The following is a 15,431-nucleotide window of genomic DNA, read 5'->3' as shown; positions in this document are numbered from 1 at the left end:
CTCTGATGTTGTATGTGTGTGTATGTATACATATACTCTATGTACAATATGTGTGGTAGTATATTTGTTTCTCTGTTATTTAATTTTTTTTAACCTTATAGTCATTTTTCCCACACTTTTAACACATAAGACTTCACTCTTAAGTGATCCAATGCTTATCAAGAAAAGTAAATGTTAATTATTGATTACTTCTATGATAAATCTGTGTTGAATAAGAAATTTCTTATAATTATGGCAACAGTTTTTTCCTGCATTTTTTGTGGGAATTTAATTTAATTGTGTTACATTTATTTGTAAATTTGTCTTAAATCAGCTTAAGATTGTTTCATTTTTAATGTTCTTTTAATATATCAACAAAGACGTTTAGTTTATTGACAGAATTAACTGTGTTTGATGAAGTATTTTACTCAGTTACTTTAGGTAACGGGCAGATTTATGGAGTAGCATGAGACCTGATGAGACCCAATCAGTGGGATTTTCCGTCTCTCTCTCTCTCTCTCTCTCTCTCTCTCTCTCTCTCTCTGTGTGTGTGTGTGTGTGTGTGTGCGAAGAAATTAAAGGCTCGAAAATTCTGAATCAAGTTCTAGAATTTTGACGGAGTAACCGGATGTTGTCATCACCACAATAAAAGCACAGAATGTGTCATGGCTCAAGGTCCTGTCGTTCAGGTACAACTTTATGCATCAAACCTTGCGTACAATAAATCAGTTTTTCACTATTTTAATGAAAATATATATTTATATAATATTTATTTCTATGTTTATACATAATATGTAATATTTTTGCAGCTATGTGAACACCAGAAACTACACTGTTAAAAATTCAGTGTGGTGCGTCTGTTTTCAAATTACTTTATCTATTCTGAAACTGAAACAGGATCATTTAAAGCCAGAAGTCTTAAACCTAATGGGGTTTTTTTAAAAGCTTTTCTATTGGTATTTTATATTCTGACCGTTGATTCTGTGTGTCAAGTCATGATCAGACAGAAAGCTAAAGTGAAGTAATATTACTTTTGTTCAAATTTGTAAAGCTGCTACTGGTGAATTTTGGGCATGTTTGCTTAAAAAACAACTTAAACGATCTATCAGTCATCAAAATTGTCTTAGATTAATTACATCTAAGTAATTAAATAGTACTTGGAGAAATAATGAACTGCCATGGAGAGTGGGGGTAAATAAGATCACAACAACATTTTTTTTTTTTTTTTTTGCCCCTGGGAGGTTAATCTAGCACAGTATTGTTGCATTTCATCAAATATGTAATCAATTATAAATGAGTAATTTAATGTTTTACATTGTTTCCCTTTTTGATTGTTGAAAACGTAATTAAAACAGTAAAAATGAAGGGAAAAACATTTTTAAAAACAGTTGAGTGGTTTAATTTTGAAGGTTTAAACCGGATGTTGTGTGTTTTATTGTGTACTCATTGACTCCGGGAGATTTCTGTGGTTTTTGCTGCACTGACAGCGGGCTTCTTTGGTTTATCGTTTCCCTGACAGACGAGCCGGACCTGCTGTATCTTTACACAGCGAGAAAACCGGAATAATGTCGGATTTCGAGGAATTTGAGAAGCAGCTGAGCGAGAATCGACAAGGTGAGTATTAACGGTCTGTCTGTGTCCCAGTTTGGTCTGCAAGCTAGCAATGCAACGTTTGTGCGTAACGTCAGCTCCCTGAATTTATTTTATGAATGAATAACCGGACCTGACAGTAACTTTAAAAGACAGTTTTCCCTCCGCTGTGACTCAGCTCGTTTGTCTTTTTCATGTCAGCGTAAATTCATTATCTCGTTTTCATCCCTCTAGCCTCTGCACAGCCGTTGCTAAATTTTACACGCAATTCTGAACGGAGTCTGGGTACCGGTGTGAGGACGCGGTGAACTTAACGTCCGTTCTTCTGCGCGAGACAGCAAGACACGAAATTCCATTTAAATACTGAGCGTTTTTAAAATCTCGTCCTCTAATATAAGGATACACACGGGTAGACATGACTTTAAATGACATTTTCTGAATCACGAGGATCTACTTTTTAATTCGGCCTCCATTATTAAAGGATAGGTTCACAGTTTCTTAAGTCAGTCTTAAAACAGTTGTCAGGTGTCCATATACGTTTGTACTTATCTGTCACCTGCTCAGTTTTTTCTTGTAATTGAGAAGCATTGTGAAACATATTTTGGTTTTTAGGAGTGCCACATAAATCAAAGTTGATAAGGACGATGCTTATGCTGAACATTATTATTATGATTATTAGTAATTATTGTTATTTTATTATTGTCAGCACAAATCATGCTTCACAATCATGAGAAAACACGAGCAAATGACGGGTAAATACAGCTAATATAGACCTTGACTAATAAATTATTTAAATCTGACAGTAAAATAATATTTTGATGATCATTTTTTGTCATTTCTTAAACTAAAATGCCAAATATTCCCTAGTTTCAGCTTCTCTAGTGTGAGGAAATCCTGTATTCCTCTGTTTAAAGTAATTAAAAACAGAATATTTTTGGTGCTTTCACCATTAGTTGGAATACAAAGACATTTGAACATGTTACTCTGGGCTTTAGGACATTTTTAAGTCCAAAATATTCAAGATTATTCGAGAAAATAATCGTCAGGCTAATTAACAATGGAAATAGAGGATAAACAAAAGCAGAGTGAGGTAGAACAGTGAAATTTAAGAATAAAAGAATCTTCCACTCAGACGTACCACATCTGAAACTTGACATTTAATCAAAGCGAAGCTGCCGGGTGGATCAGGCCTGAGCAAAAATAAAGAGTACCTCACATCGATTTGATAAAAGGTCTTAAGTCCTGTTCTGCCTGACGTTCCCTTCTGCCAGGAGGCAAGGCCACATTAAACTGTCAGATTCCTCAAAGAAATATGATGCAGAGGTTTCTCCACAACACAGAGGAGACTGGAGGGTATCAGAGCATGTAATTATTACAGAAAGGAGACTTTTCTACATTTTGGTGTCCTGCTTTCTTTTACCCGGTGAGTAGAAAAATGTAATTATTGTAATAGGAGGAGGAGGAGCAACAGTCAAGGTGAATTTCAGTCAGGGTTGCAAGTAATGATTATTTTCATTATGGATTAACCTGATGATTCATTTCTAGATTAATTAGATGGTTGTTTTGTCAATAAAGTGACAGAAAATAGTGAAAAATGCCCAAAGAAAAATCTTTTTTTTGTCCAAGTAACAAGTCCAAAAGTCAAAAATATTTAAATTACTTTTACAGGAAAAACAGATGAGCAGCAAATCCTCAAACTGAAGAAGCTATTTGACAAATTTTGCTTGAATAATTGCTCAAACTATTAATAGATTATAAAGATAGTTGCTGATAAATTTCAATTGATAAATCGACCAATTATTTCAGCCCTATAGAGCTGAAACATTTAATTAATCAATCAGTCAAACAACAGAAAAATAATGTGACTATTATAATAGTCAATTAACTCATTTTTTTTACCTAGCTACTCTTTCTCAATCATGCGATATGAGGTGGTGGGTTTCCAATTATGGCCTTAAAAATACACAGAAACCAATGAGTGAATGCCAAAAATTCTCTGGTTTGTTATTTTCTTCTGTTTCCAAATCTGATTTTATTAATCTGCTATAATAATGAAAATCCCCTTGGACAAAAACATGTTTTGTGAGGTCACAGTGACCTTGACCTTTGACCTCTGACCACCAAAACATCTGTACTAATCTAAAACATACAGTCGTTGTTGGCAGGCGTAGTAAATATTTCTCACTGCCGTCTTTTTCCGATCGCGCAGAGCGAGAACGAGAAAGACACAAAAAGAGGAGTCGCAGCGGGTCCCCGGGCCGAGGCGACAAACACCGCAGCTGGAGCAAAGACCGAGGGAGTCGCAGCCGAGAGAAACGAAGCCGCAGCAGAGACAGGAAGAGCCGGGACCGAAGGAGTTCCTCCCGGGACCACAAGAAGCACAGGTCAGTGGGCGAGACCTGGATCCTGCAGCCCAGATAACAGCAGCACATTACTTGAGGTTCCAAAATAAAAGTCTGTTTTAATAGACACTTTCCCCTGCAGACTGAACCTCAGGTGTTCAGTTATCACCCACATTGTGTTAAAGGTGTAATACGTAAAACGTAATGGTCTTATTTTGTCTTATTTCCTGTTTCTAGTCACTCTCCGAGACGAACGAGGAAGAAAAGGACCTGTAAATACTGGGACGTGCCTCCTCCTGGCTTTGAACACATCACACCAATGCAATACAAAGCTATGCAAGGTACTTCTCATGTTCTCTGAGCTACACCACCTACCCAGTGCTTCTTTCAGGAGTCTGCATTTCATTAATGTTCCCGAGCTTGTGTAAAGACCTGAACAAGGCTGTAGTTCTGCTTCCAAAGGGTCAGAACTGAGACCAGGTCGAATCAGGAACTACTCCAAGTCAAGACCAATAATCAAACCAGTTTAATCAATCTGGTAGTCATAACTCAGTCAATTCTGAACACACAGACATGGTACATATCTTTTTAGATTCACTGTGACTTACACTTTCTGAGAATAGGAGATTGGAAATTACTTCCAAAGTCCATCATGAATAAAAGTCCATAAATCCATTTAGAAATCAGAGAAAAAAGATGCTTCTTATAACTGTAGAACGTGCCTGAGAATTATCCTGTTTTGATATTTTCTTCGGTAGCAAATTAATCCAGTTAAAGTTGCCTGTAGATCCACAGTTACACTGCAAACAGAAACAACACTTGCTACGTTAAGTAGCTGGGAGAAAATGAACCACAGCCATTAATAAAAATAGAAATTTTAAAAATATTTTAGTTAATTTCAGATTCAGACCTAAAGAGATGAACAAGTTCAGTCTTGGCACTGTTGTTGAGACCGGTTTTGAGGCAGAAACATGACTCTGGAGTCATCTCCTGTTGTCAGATTTTACTCTCTCTTTATTTATTTAATCCCCATTAATCCTCACTTCACATGAATCATCTAGAAATGAGTCATCTGTTATAAAATAAAGGAGCAAAGGCTGCAGGAGGTGTCAGATCTGTAGTTGAAGGTGAAGCTCTTCCTTTCATGTTTCCTCTCAGCGGCCGGACAGATACCAACAATAGCTCTGCTGGCAACATCCACCACCACCGGGGTGGCTGCAGCACCGACACAAGTGCCCATAGTTGGCAGTCAGATGACAAGACAAGCCCGACGCCTCTATGTTGGAAATATTCCCTTTGGAGTGACTGAGGTAAAGTCTCCAGCGGCTCCTCTCTTTGTTTTCCTGTTTATTCCGACAACTGTGATGTTTATCACCCAACACAGATCTGCTCACGCTGTTTGTTTGCTTTCTCTCTCCGCAGGAGTCCATGGCCGAGTTCTTTAATGCTCAGATGAGGCTTGCGGGCCTTTCGCAAGCTCCAAGTAACCCCGTGCTCGCTGTGCAGATTAATCAGGATAAAAACTTTGCTTTCCTTGAGGTTCGTGTTTGTTTTTCTGATGTTTCTAAAACGTTCTCGGTTTAAAAACACCAATACGCCCACTTCATACGATTCTTATGGGATCGTCCGTCTCATTCTTGTGAACGTGATATCTCAGAAACCCCTCAAGGGAATTTCTTCAAATTTGGTACAAACGTTCACTCGGACTGTAGGGATGAGGGGTCACAAAACATGTTTTTGGCCATAACTCAAGAATTCATTTGATCAATTATGACAAACATTTACACAAATGTCTAACAGGATAAACGGGTGAAGTGATGACATTTTACATCTAAAAGGTCAAAGGTTATCTTCACTGTGATGTCATAATGTCCAGAGGGGTGATTGGGGCCAGATACTGAACTGGTGACACTTGTCTTGGGTGCCAAAAAATACACTTAAAACCTTTCATTTAATTCTCTTAAAGTCATATATTTTATAAGTCTGGACAGACATGGTAGTAATTCTACTTTCATCTGCAACAACAAATAAATTCCACTGACTTGAAGGATAAGGACGAAGAATTTTCTATATCTTGATTATTGTTAAAAATCCCATGAGAAGACCAAAACAACAAGGAATTTATTCTATTAGCAGGTATTTAATATGTATCCAGCACCTGATTTAGCTCAGCTTTTCCCAGTGATTTTCTATATGATGTTTTGTTTGCTACTGGATGAAATTTGGTTCAGATGTTCATTGTCCACAGAGGATGAACCCCAATGAATTTTACGATCCTTTGACTCTTCATGTGGCACCATCATTGTCTTAAAATTCAGTTCATCCAGTACATTGGTCTATGACTTGTAACTCTGACCACTGTGCCTCACAGAGCTTCTGTCAGGGCTGTCGACTCTTGGTCTTATTGTACGTAAGACAGTCTTGACCTCCCCAAGGTAAAAATTTTTTTTTGCTTATAGTGAAACATTGTCAGTGTCCATTTCAGTCTGCTGCCCAGACAGAGCTGAGGCTACTGCAGTTATTTTTATAAAAAAACAAACATGACAGATCAGGCCGAGCTTTGGGATTAAACAAGAAACTGTTGCAGTAATGAAAAGAGAAAACAGCTTCAAGGCAAACTAGTCTTGATATTCAAGCTTTTAATCAAAGAGCAGTAGGACGACTAAGGTTAAATGAAGGAGCGCCTTGTCTCTGAAGCTGATCATTGAGCTGCTTGTATCTATGATCTTATTCTTACAGTCACTACAGAGAGCTCATGAACATAGGTGGGGGTTAGGACGTAGATCTATTGGTAAATTTAGAGCTTTGTCTTCAGGCTCAGCTCCCTCTTCACCACAATGGTCCAATACAACGCTGCTTTACTGCTGACGCCGCCGCTTTGAAAGAGTAGAGAGTGAGTCCTAAAACCCAGGAGTGAGTTAGCATGTTAGCATTTCCTGTTTGCTCGTCCCAAAGAAATAAGGTCTGTGGTTTTAACACAAGCTCAAGACATTTTCAGGTTTTATTCTCCGACATAAATGGTCAGTAAATCCCCCACTCCTGATGATTTTGAAGCTTTTACGTGTCTTAAAAAAGGCGGTTGCTAACGAGTGTCTAAATGAGACTACAGAGGTTGTCGGGGACGTTAACATGAAAACCCATCTACTCACCAGTCCACCTTTACAGCCTCGTTGTGTTTCTACTCACGCTCTTTCAAACTCTCACTAACTGTCTAAGAAGAAAGGCTTTTGTAGAAGAGCTCAGAGCTAAATGAAATGACCAGTTGGAAGCTTAGTGGTGGAGACGTTGACGTCATGTGACCGTGGAGTAGTTGTTAGCTTTTAGAGATTGTATTTAGGCTTCAAACATCAGAACAGTGGTGTTCATGTGTGAAGACTATCTGAACTAAACGTGTAAGGATCACAAACTTTTGTTGGGAGGGGGAACCAGGGTGAAGAGGGTGAACACCTCTAATATAAACATGTGACAGTAACAGGCCTCTGTCAGATTTACCAGAGACCTGTCGACGCCTCTTTCACATGTTAATATAAGTCTGCATCATGTTACTGTGAGGAAAGTTTTTGTAGCTGAAGTCTCAAAGCATTATTTTTCTTTTCTAGTTTCGGTCTGTGGACGAGACGACACAGGCCATGGCCTTCGACGGAATCATTTTCCAGGGTCAGTCACTGAAGATTAGGAGACCTCACGACTACAGACCTTTACCTGGTATCTCAGAGCAGCCAGCCTTCCACGTCCCAGGTGTGTTTGTAGCCCGTAAAACAACAAGTTCTGTTATGTGTTATATAAAGAACTTTAATTTGCGATTTAACTGTTGTTTTTGTTTTGATTTGTGAAGGTGTCGTCTCCACTGTCGTCCCGGATTCCCCCCACAAACTGTTTATAGGAGGCCTGCCCAACTATCTTAACGACGACCAGGTATTTAACTGAAAACAGACTGAACAGGTGCACTCATGTCTCCTCAGTTATTCTCTCTCACTTACTTCATGACCATGACACGAACAAAATATGTTTTACATTTCTTTAACAACCCCAAAGTATAAATACAAAACATGTACTTGTATTTGTGAATATGCATCTGGAATTATAAAGTACTCAAAGACAATTCTCTTTTTTCCAAATAAATGTCAGTAGCACACACTCTTATTTTGTTAAATCTATCATACAGAATTGAGGCTGTTATTAATCACACATGAATATCATGAGAAGGCTTTCTGTGACTTGGATATCTAAGTAAACTGCTCATACCTTTCTCATGTTAAGCAAACTGATTTAGAAAGGTAAGCGATGTCCAGTATATTTACATAACAGGTGGATAAACATAACATGTAGTCATTTATTTGTGGTGCTTAGGCCTGAATGTTGCTCCCCGTTCATTGGTTCTCAAAGAAAAAGTCCACCTTAAGAAACCTTATGCTAAAAATAGTAGTGGTTATGTGCTTGTATTTCTGGATTTCTTGCTCTATGTAACTTTGGTGAGCAGGTACGATCTCCCTCTAACTGAGTGATCGTCAGCAGCTTAAACTGCTTGAATCAAGTCCAGCAAGTTGCCAGAGTAACACTGAACTGTAGATGAGTTAAGACTTAGAAGTCCTCAAAAACCAGTGTTCACCCCTGATATCCACATTTCCACCGATGGGCGCATTCAACTGTAAAATGTTTCACTCAGTATAGAGTGGTGCAGGGATCACGTATCTTGTCAGCACTGGGAGTTGTATCAGCTGGTCTTGACAAATGATGGGATTTTTCATTGGCTTATTGCAGAAAATGATCAACAAAATTTGATGATATTTACATGTTTTGATGACGTTTTAAGCGTAAATACAATCTCCAGAAGTAAAAGCTAATGTTAGCTATAAACAACTACACACTATATCTGTCGCAATATTAAAAAGAAATCTAGGACAAGATTGTTGTTTATTTAAAAAATGATTATCAGTGTCCTAGATGTCAGGTATCAGCCTTAAAAATCAATTTAAGGTTGGGCTTGTTCTTGAGGTCCAAAAAGTCACCAAACAACTCCACATTATACATTGGAGTTTAATCAAAATTAAATGTGTAAAAGAACCAACGGGTGGACTTTTTCTTTGAGAATATGAAAATCTAAAGTAAATATTTTCTGATAAACAGACTGACAAACGGTGATTTGATTTGAAATCTTCTGTAGTCAAAGCAGTTTGACAGTAGACTCCATCTTTGCTCTCAGGTGGGCAGATGATGAATAAAATACACAGTGAATTTAATTCTAACTGTCCATTCTGTCTCATTAACTCTTAATTAGTTTGCAGAGCACATGTAGCCTGATGTATATTATTCACTGACTTTTTATTTCATTTATTTTTTAATACTTGCAGTCACTGCCACTGCGTTGATACTCACAGCTCTTTCATTTTTGTTCCCCCACTTTGTCCCCAGCTAGGGGCCTGTAAGATCGTTAAGTCTGCGCTCATAATTTGTTCAGTAGTACTCATCTACTGCTGCCATGCCAACATGTAACACAAGGCAAGTAAGACATTCTGGTCCTCACACGGATACACTCCGAGCCGAGCAGGCTCCCTCACTGGCTACTTTCTTTCTCCCATCATGCTTTTGGAGCGCGTTTAGGACCCGGGGATTTGGGTGTAAAGGACTGGAGATGTAGTTGTTGTTGTTGGTGGTGGTTTTTTGAGATGGAGGGTGGGGGTGAATTCACGTTTTAATGTAAAGGTAAGACTGTTTAAATATTGTTCGACTGTTCTGGTGCAGTCACAGAGAAAGAAAAGATTTAAATGAGTTTATTTTTTGTTTGTTTTTCAGCATTTGCGCTGATTTTTTCCTCAAAATACATCTCTGAATATGAGATTATTATCACTTTTTCTGTGTCGTTTGCTTATAGATCAATTGAAAATTTATCAACAATACTGATAATTGATTAAAGCTGGGTATGTGAATGTGTTTCATACAAACATGCAACACAAGCAACATTCATTTACAGCCACTCATCACCTGCTACATATCCTGACTGACTTCTACAACACAATTATGTGTTACAGAAAATTAAGTTTGCAGCCTGTTTCCTGTGCAGGAAAACAGTGAGTTCTCTCCATCTCTTAAACACAGATATTGACACATGTTCATCTGAATGGACGCTCATATGCATTGGCATTTAAAGGGCAGCTAATCCACTTCTTAAGTCATGACTTTGCAACGGACGATAATTTGTTTCCGGGTCCAACTTCACTGAGCTTCTTCTGTTTGCAAAATGCTGCAGTGTTGTGTCCCGTGTGAGAAAGAGAAGAGGAAATGGTTGATAAGTTACAAACAAACAAAATTTGACATCCAGCGGGTACTTACGTCAGTTAACTAACCTAGCTAACGTTAGCACCCACTAGTTTCTTGTTATGAGCCCACATCTTCATGTTTTGTTTGTCAGTCTTTTTCTGTGCTCCCCAAAAAATAGTGAATAGTCTATATTCACCTTAGCTGGGCAAAGATGGCTAGCTTTAGGCCAGCTTTATTCACCTTAGCTGGGAAGGACAGAATCTAGCTAATGCTAGCATTGGTTAGCATCCACTAGTAAAGATGGTACCCCTGATTTAAGCTATGGGTTTTATAGGGTATTTCTTGCAATGAGCCCACACCTTTGTGTATCGGTTGTTAGATAGCTAGCTAAGGCCAGCTTTACTAGCCTTAGCTGGTCAGCACAGAAAAACAACTGAAACACAAAGATGTGGACTCATAGCAAGAAATACCATATAAAATCCATGGCTTATATCAGGGATACCAGGATACCAGTTAGCTAGGTTAGCCAGCTAACGTTAGCACCCTCTGGCATCAAACTTTATTTCATTTAAAGATTTAAACTTATCAACTGCAACCCTTTCCTCTTCTCTTTCTCATCACAAGGAAAGTGGTAGAATGACACTGAATATTTTTTGGACTCTTTGGACTTCACTGCCTCAGCGAAGTTGGATCAGGAAGCAGTATTTTTGTTGGTTATAACATCAGACTTGAAAATAATCTGTGATTGGCCAAAGTCGTCTGTCATAGCCCAGTGACACCAAAAAATTACAGGCTACCCCAGCTTTAATTGTGTCATTTTTTTAAGCAAATTGCCACAAAAACCACTGGTTCCACCCACTCAGATGTGAATTTTTGTTGGTTTCGTCAGTTGTTTATAAGAGTAAACTCAATATCTTTGGGTTTCAGAGCAATGGTTGGACAGAATAAGCAGTTTGGATTGCAGGTGTGAGGGGCATTACGCACCATTTTCTTCATTTTCTTAGTCAAATAATCAAAAAAATAAAATAGTCCATAGATTAAGTGATAGTAAAGCTAATGCAGATGATCTCAGTAATTTTCTCTGTCATTTCAGGAGATAATTCTGTAAAACTCAGACCTCAAAAGACAATTCTATGCACTGCTGTCTCCTCTTTTTCTTTTTAGAAATCACATACATTTTGTTTTTGGTGTTAAATACAGTACAGAATACATTTTCAGTCCATTCCCTGTTGATCTGATTTTGAGTATCAAATGGACATTTAGAATTCACTCTGTAGAATAACTAATAATTTTATGTCCACTGTGAATTATCCGTCTCATACCTCGCTGTCTGACTCTTTGATGCAGGTGAAGGAGCTCTTGACATCATTCGGGCCACTCAAAGCGTTCAATCTTGTGAAGGACAGTGCCACGTCACTGTCAAAAGGTTACGCCTTTTGTGAATACGTAGATATCAGCGCCACTGATCAGGTAACAAATGATGTGCAGCTTCTCTGTGTTGGGATTGTCGGCCATGTTGATCTGCTGCTCTGAGTTCTTTGTGTGCTCTTCATCAGGCAGTCGCTGGGCTCAATGGAATGCAACTGGGAGACAAAAAGCTGATAGTCCAAAGGGCGAGCGTGGGAGCTAAAAACGCCAATCCTGTGAGTGGGACTCCTTTTACCCTTTAGCTTCTTTAAAGGTCAGAGCAGGGAAAGTGCAGGTTTTATTAAGCTGACAATGGTTCTGTTCCACTGAAGTGTCCCAGTAAACCACTGGTGAGGCAGTATGGAAGACCTGGAAATAACATCCCATTACTGGGAATTCTCAACAAAATTCACTCCTGTTTCCTGGGAAAATTAAAAGTGGGACTCCAGGATGTTTTACATGTGTGTGTCTTTGTGGAGTGTCCGTACTGAAGCAGTACTGCCTTCTGAAAACAATCATCGGTATTCTCAGTGTAAAAAATAATGATTAATTGATTGTTTCCAGATGATAGATTAAGAAAGTTTCTTCAAATGATTATCCCTAGTCTCCTGAGATAAAGCTGCTGTATTTCAGAGAAGCAGTCATATTGAAAAAATGCAAGAATACTCAACCCTCAACCCTAAAACTGTGACTCTTCAAATCGTCCTCTGTTAAAAAGGCCTGTTGGTATAAAACTGTTCACACACACACAAGACTGACTCTAATTGGATTTGCAGCCTCCACACTGTTTTTTTACACAATGGCAGATGGTGGCGGTGAAAGGTCAATGGAAAAATTGCTTCCAACATGTTGATTCACCCCAGTGATGCCAAAGATTTAGGACCAGGCAGAGGGAGGAGGGAGGTTAGGAAGCAGCAAATAAGGATGTGAGTCTAGACTCTGGTTTTAAAAACCTTAATATGTCATTGTATTGACTTCTTCCTCCGCCCGCAGACCTCCATCATAGAGACCCCGGTGACGCTGCAGGTCCCGGGGCTCCAGAGGCTGCAGAACTCGGGCATGCCCACGGAGGTGCTGTGTCTTCTCAACATGGTGATGCCCGAGGAGCTGGTGGATGACGAGGACTATGAGGAGATCCTGGAGGACATCCGCGAGGAGTGCTGCAAGTATGGTAGCGTCCGCTCCATCGAGATCCCCCGGCCCGTCGATGGTGTGGAAGTCCCCGGCTGTGGAAAGGTGAGAGTATGGAGCTCAGACTCATCCTGAGGACGACAGCCATCTTATAATGATTTCATAAACTTTGAATCTTCCTGTCTGGTCTTTAGAAAAGCGCTGAATATGACTTCGCATTAGATCCTGACCAATATTTAAATAATTAATGCCACTTTCACACTGAATCTCTCTCAGTTTGTAGGAACACAAATCGATCCTACTGCTGCTGTAATGGCTGCAGGTATTAAAATCAGGCAAACAAACAATTGTGGGCAACAAACAGAACATCAGAACTGACATTTCTGTAAAATCAGAGATAAAAACTCACTGATCATCTTCTGAGGTCCTGCTTTGATCGTCACACCTGTTTTTTGTTTTTAATTTCAGATCTTTGTGGAGTATGTATCTGCTGCCGACTGTCAGAAAGCCATGCAAGCACTCACCGGCCGCAAGTTCGCCAACCGAGTGGTGGTCACCAAATACTACGATCCAGATATGTATCACAGACACGAGTTTTAAAGCACAGACAAGTCTTGACGGAGTTTCGCCCTCATCTTTTCTGTTCGTAAACTTGGGTTTCAGTCAGTTCCTTTTACTCCTCTGAATGTTGTGAACGTGTCCTTAGAGACTGGACCGGGAAAAGACATTTTACTACATCTTCTACTTTACAAAACTGAACTGCAGTGTGTGTTTCTTCAGTACTGAATATCTAACTCCCAGCTTTAGCCTAATACCCCCACAGTGAACTGAACTCATTCTGAATTTAAAAAATACTGTAGTATACATTATATTTGCAGTAGAATGAATGTGACATGTATCTTAACTAAACCTAAACTAATACTGCCTGACAATGCCAGAGTAGCTGTCTATCAAGTATGCACTATATGAGAAAAAAACAACAGTCAAATGTTTAGATTTCCCTCCTGAGCACAAACATTTATTTCTGTTTTAGGCTTGTGAAGCCATCATAACGTTAATTGTGTGGCTGTGTGAAAAAAAAGGTTTTTAATTTATTTATTTATTTTTCCAAAGTAATATTTTTCCTCTATACGTCGCATATTAATGTTCCTTAAACATATACTATGCTATTACCTGTACTGCTTATGTAGACCAAATGTCGACTTTTGTCAAAAGTGAGAAGATACATTTTGTCATAACGGCCTCAAAGGTCATTTTGTAAATATGAAACATTAATTTCTAAACACTATAGGTATACCAAATTGGCCATGCACACTGGAAGCTACTTGAATTAGAAAATGATCTGAATTTTAAAAATGAATCATCACGATTGACCCTTTTAAGCCCCTCCCCTGAACAGTAGTTGTCCAATCACAACTTCTTCCTAATGCCAAGAAGTGCATTATTTACACTAACTAGCGACTTTGTGGGATTAGCTACTGGTTATCTTTAAAAACACGTCATTCACGACTAGCTTTGTAGTATTAACCCACTGTTTGTTAGCTGGTTCTGGATGCTACCAGAGTTTAAGCTAACGTTAGCAACAAACAGATTGGGTAATCCTCATTATAAAAGGGAAAATTTACAGTTTGAAAATGTCAACAAGTATGTGAGTTAAACAGTTAAACACAGTAGACTAAAAGTCTGATTTTACATTTTCCTTATCATACTCCTGAGACCTCTTAGCTTTTGCCTTAACTGGCTAGCTAGCTACAGTTGACAAAATCTGACAGAAAAATCAACATTTACTGACTGAAAAACAAGAAGCTATTTTTGTCTACATCTGTCTTAACTCAAACTACTATTGTTTTAAAAAGTTACACAGAATCTAACTGGTAAATCTACTATATTCAAATTTAAGGCACTTCTGTGAGAAAATGTAACTGACATAGCAACAGTAACTAAGGCGGGCGGGGCTTAATGTCAGAATGAAACATTTAACTTACATAGAAAGCAGTAGCTTGGGGGGTTGGGGCTTAATAAATGGTTAATTGTGTTCCTTGAACCAGCAATAGTCTACAATTTGCCATCAAAATCAGAATAACAAAACAAATTTGTCTTCATGGTCTCATTTAAAAAAAAAAAAAAAAAGAGGTTATGCACATGTTAAGAAATGCACCTTTAATTTTTGTAGATAGCAAACTGAATGATTTTTTAAAGCTTTATTATTTGTGTGCTGTTTTGCATCTGTTGAAGAAAATGTATTAAATTAAAGCATTAATTTATTATGAAATATCATTTATCTGCTTAAGAGAGTGCAGGCACAAATACAGTATCCAAACAAGTACGTCAGTAATCGGGATGATGACCTGGTTTGCACATAGAGCAAATTATCTATTCTGTTTCAAAGTAAACAAATTGTGTTTTAGTGTAATAAGCGGAACATATCAAATGATAATTAACAACTACTGTATTTTATAAATTTTTGGATGGCCAGAAATTTTAAATCATTTTTAGTTTGTACGATCCCTGCCACTGCCATTGCCTTGAATAAATGCTTGCATCCACTGTTGTCTGTCTGTGTGGGATTATTCTTTCTTGTTTTTACATCTATTCATTTATTTATTTTACAGATGTAGCATTGGTTATGCCTTGTTCACTGTTCTCCATTGATTACTATGAAGACAGCACCAATTAATAAAATTAATGTATAACAAAAAGTGTTTATATTGTTAAAAAATATTG

The 15,431-nt window shown here is 38.2% G+C and overlaps 1 protein-coding gene across 1 annotated transcript; it reads left to right on the top strand.

The window, feature by feature from the left end:
* Nucleotides 1-1,412: 1,412 nt before the first annotated feature.
* LOC108873373 (splicing factor U2AF 65 kDa subunit) lies at nucleotides 1,413-15,254 on the top strand. Its single transcript, XM_018661535.2, has 11 exons — nucleotides 1,413-1,593; nucleotides 3,779-3,953; nucleotides 4,149-4,252; nucleotides 5,070-5,221; nucleotides 5,334-5,450; nucleotides 7,511-7,649; nucleotides 7,747-7,826; nucleotides 11,517-11,639; nucleotides 11,726-11,812; nucleotides 12,570-12,812; nucleotides 13,176-15,254. Exons 1-11 carry the CDS (start codon nucleotides 1,545-1,547, stop codon nucleotides 13,305-13,307), a joined length of 1,401 nt encoding a protein of 466 aa, XP_018517051.1. The 5' UTR covers nucleotides 1,413-1,544; the 3' UTR covers nucleotides 13,308-15,254.
* Nucleotides 15,255-15,431: the final 177 nt, after the last annotated feature.

This window comes from Lates calcarifer, linkage group LG11, assembly GCF_001640805.2.
Source record: "Lates calcarifer isolate ASB-BC8 linkage group LG11, TLL_Latcal_v3, whole genome shotgun sequence".
NCBI lineage: Eukaryota > Metazoa > Chordata > Actinopteri > Centropomidae > Lates > Lates calcarifer.
Note: the sequence above shows the minus strand (reverse complement) of the source record. Positions and strands in the feature narration are given on the sequence as shown.

Excerpts from the sequence above, each read along its gene's own strand:
- LOC108873373 (XM_018661535.2), top strand. The coding sequence starts at position 1,545 with ATGTCGGATTTCGAGGAATTTGAGAAGCAGCTGAGCGAGAATCGACAA. Across the intron at positions 3,954-4,148 it reads CGGGACCACAAGAAGCACAG|TCACTCTCCGAGACGAACGA; the intron begins GTCAGTGGGCGA and ends TCCTGTTTCTAG. Across the intron at positions 11,813-12,569 it reads GAGCTAAAAACGCCAATCCT|ACCTCCATCATAGAGACCCC; the intron begins GTGAGTGGGACT and ends CTCCGCCCGCAG.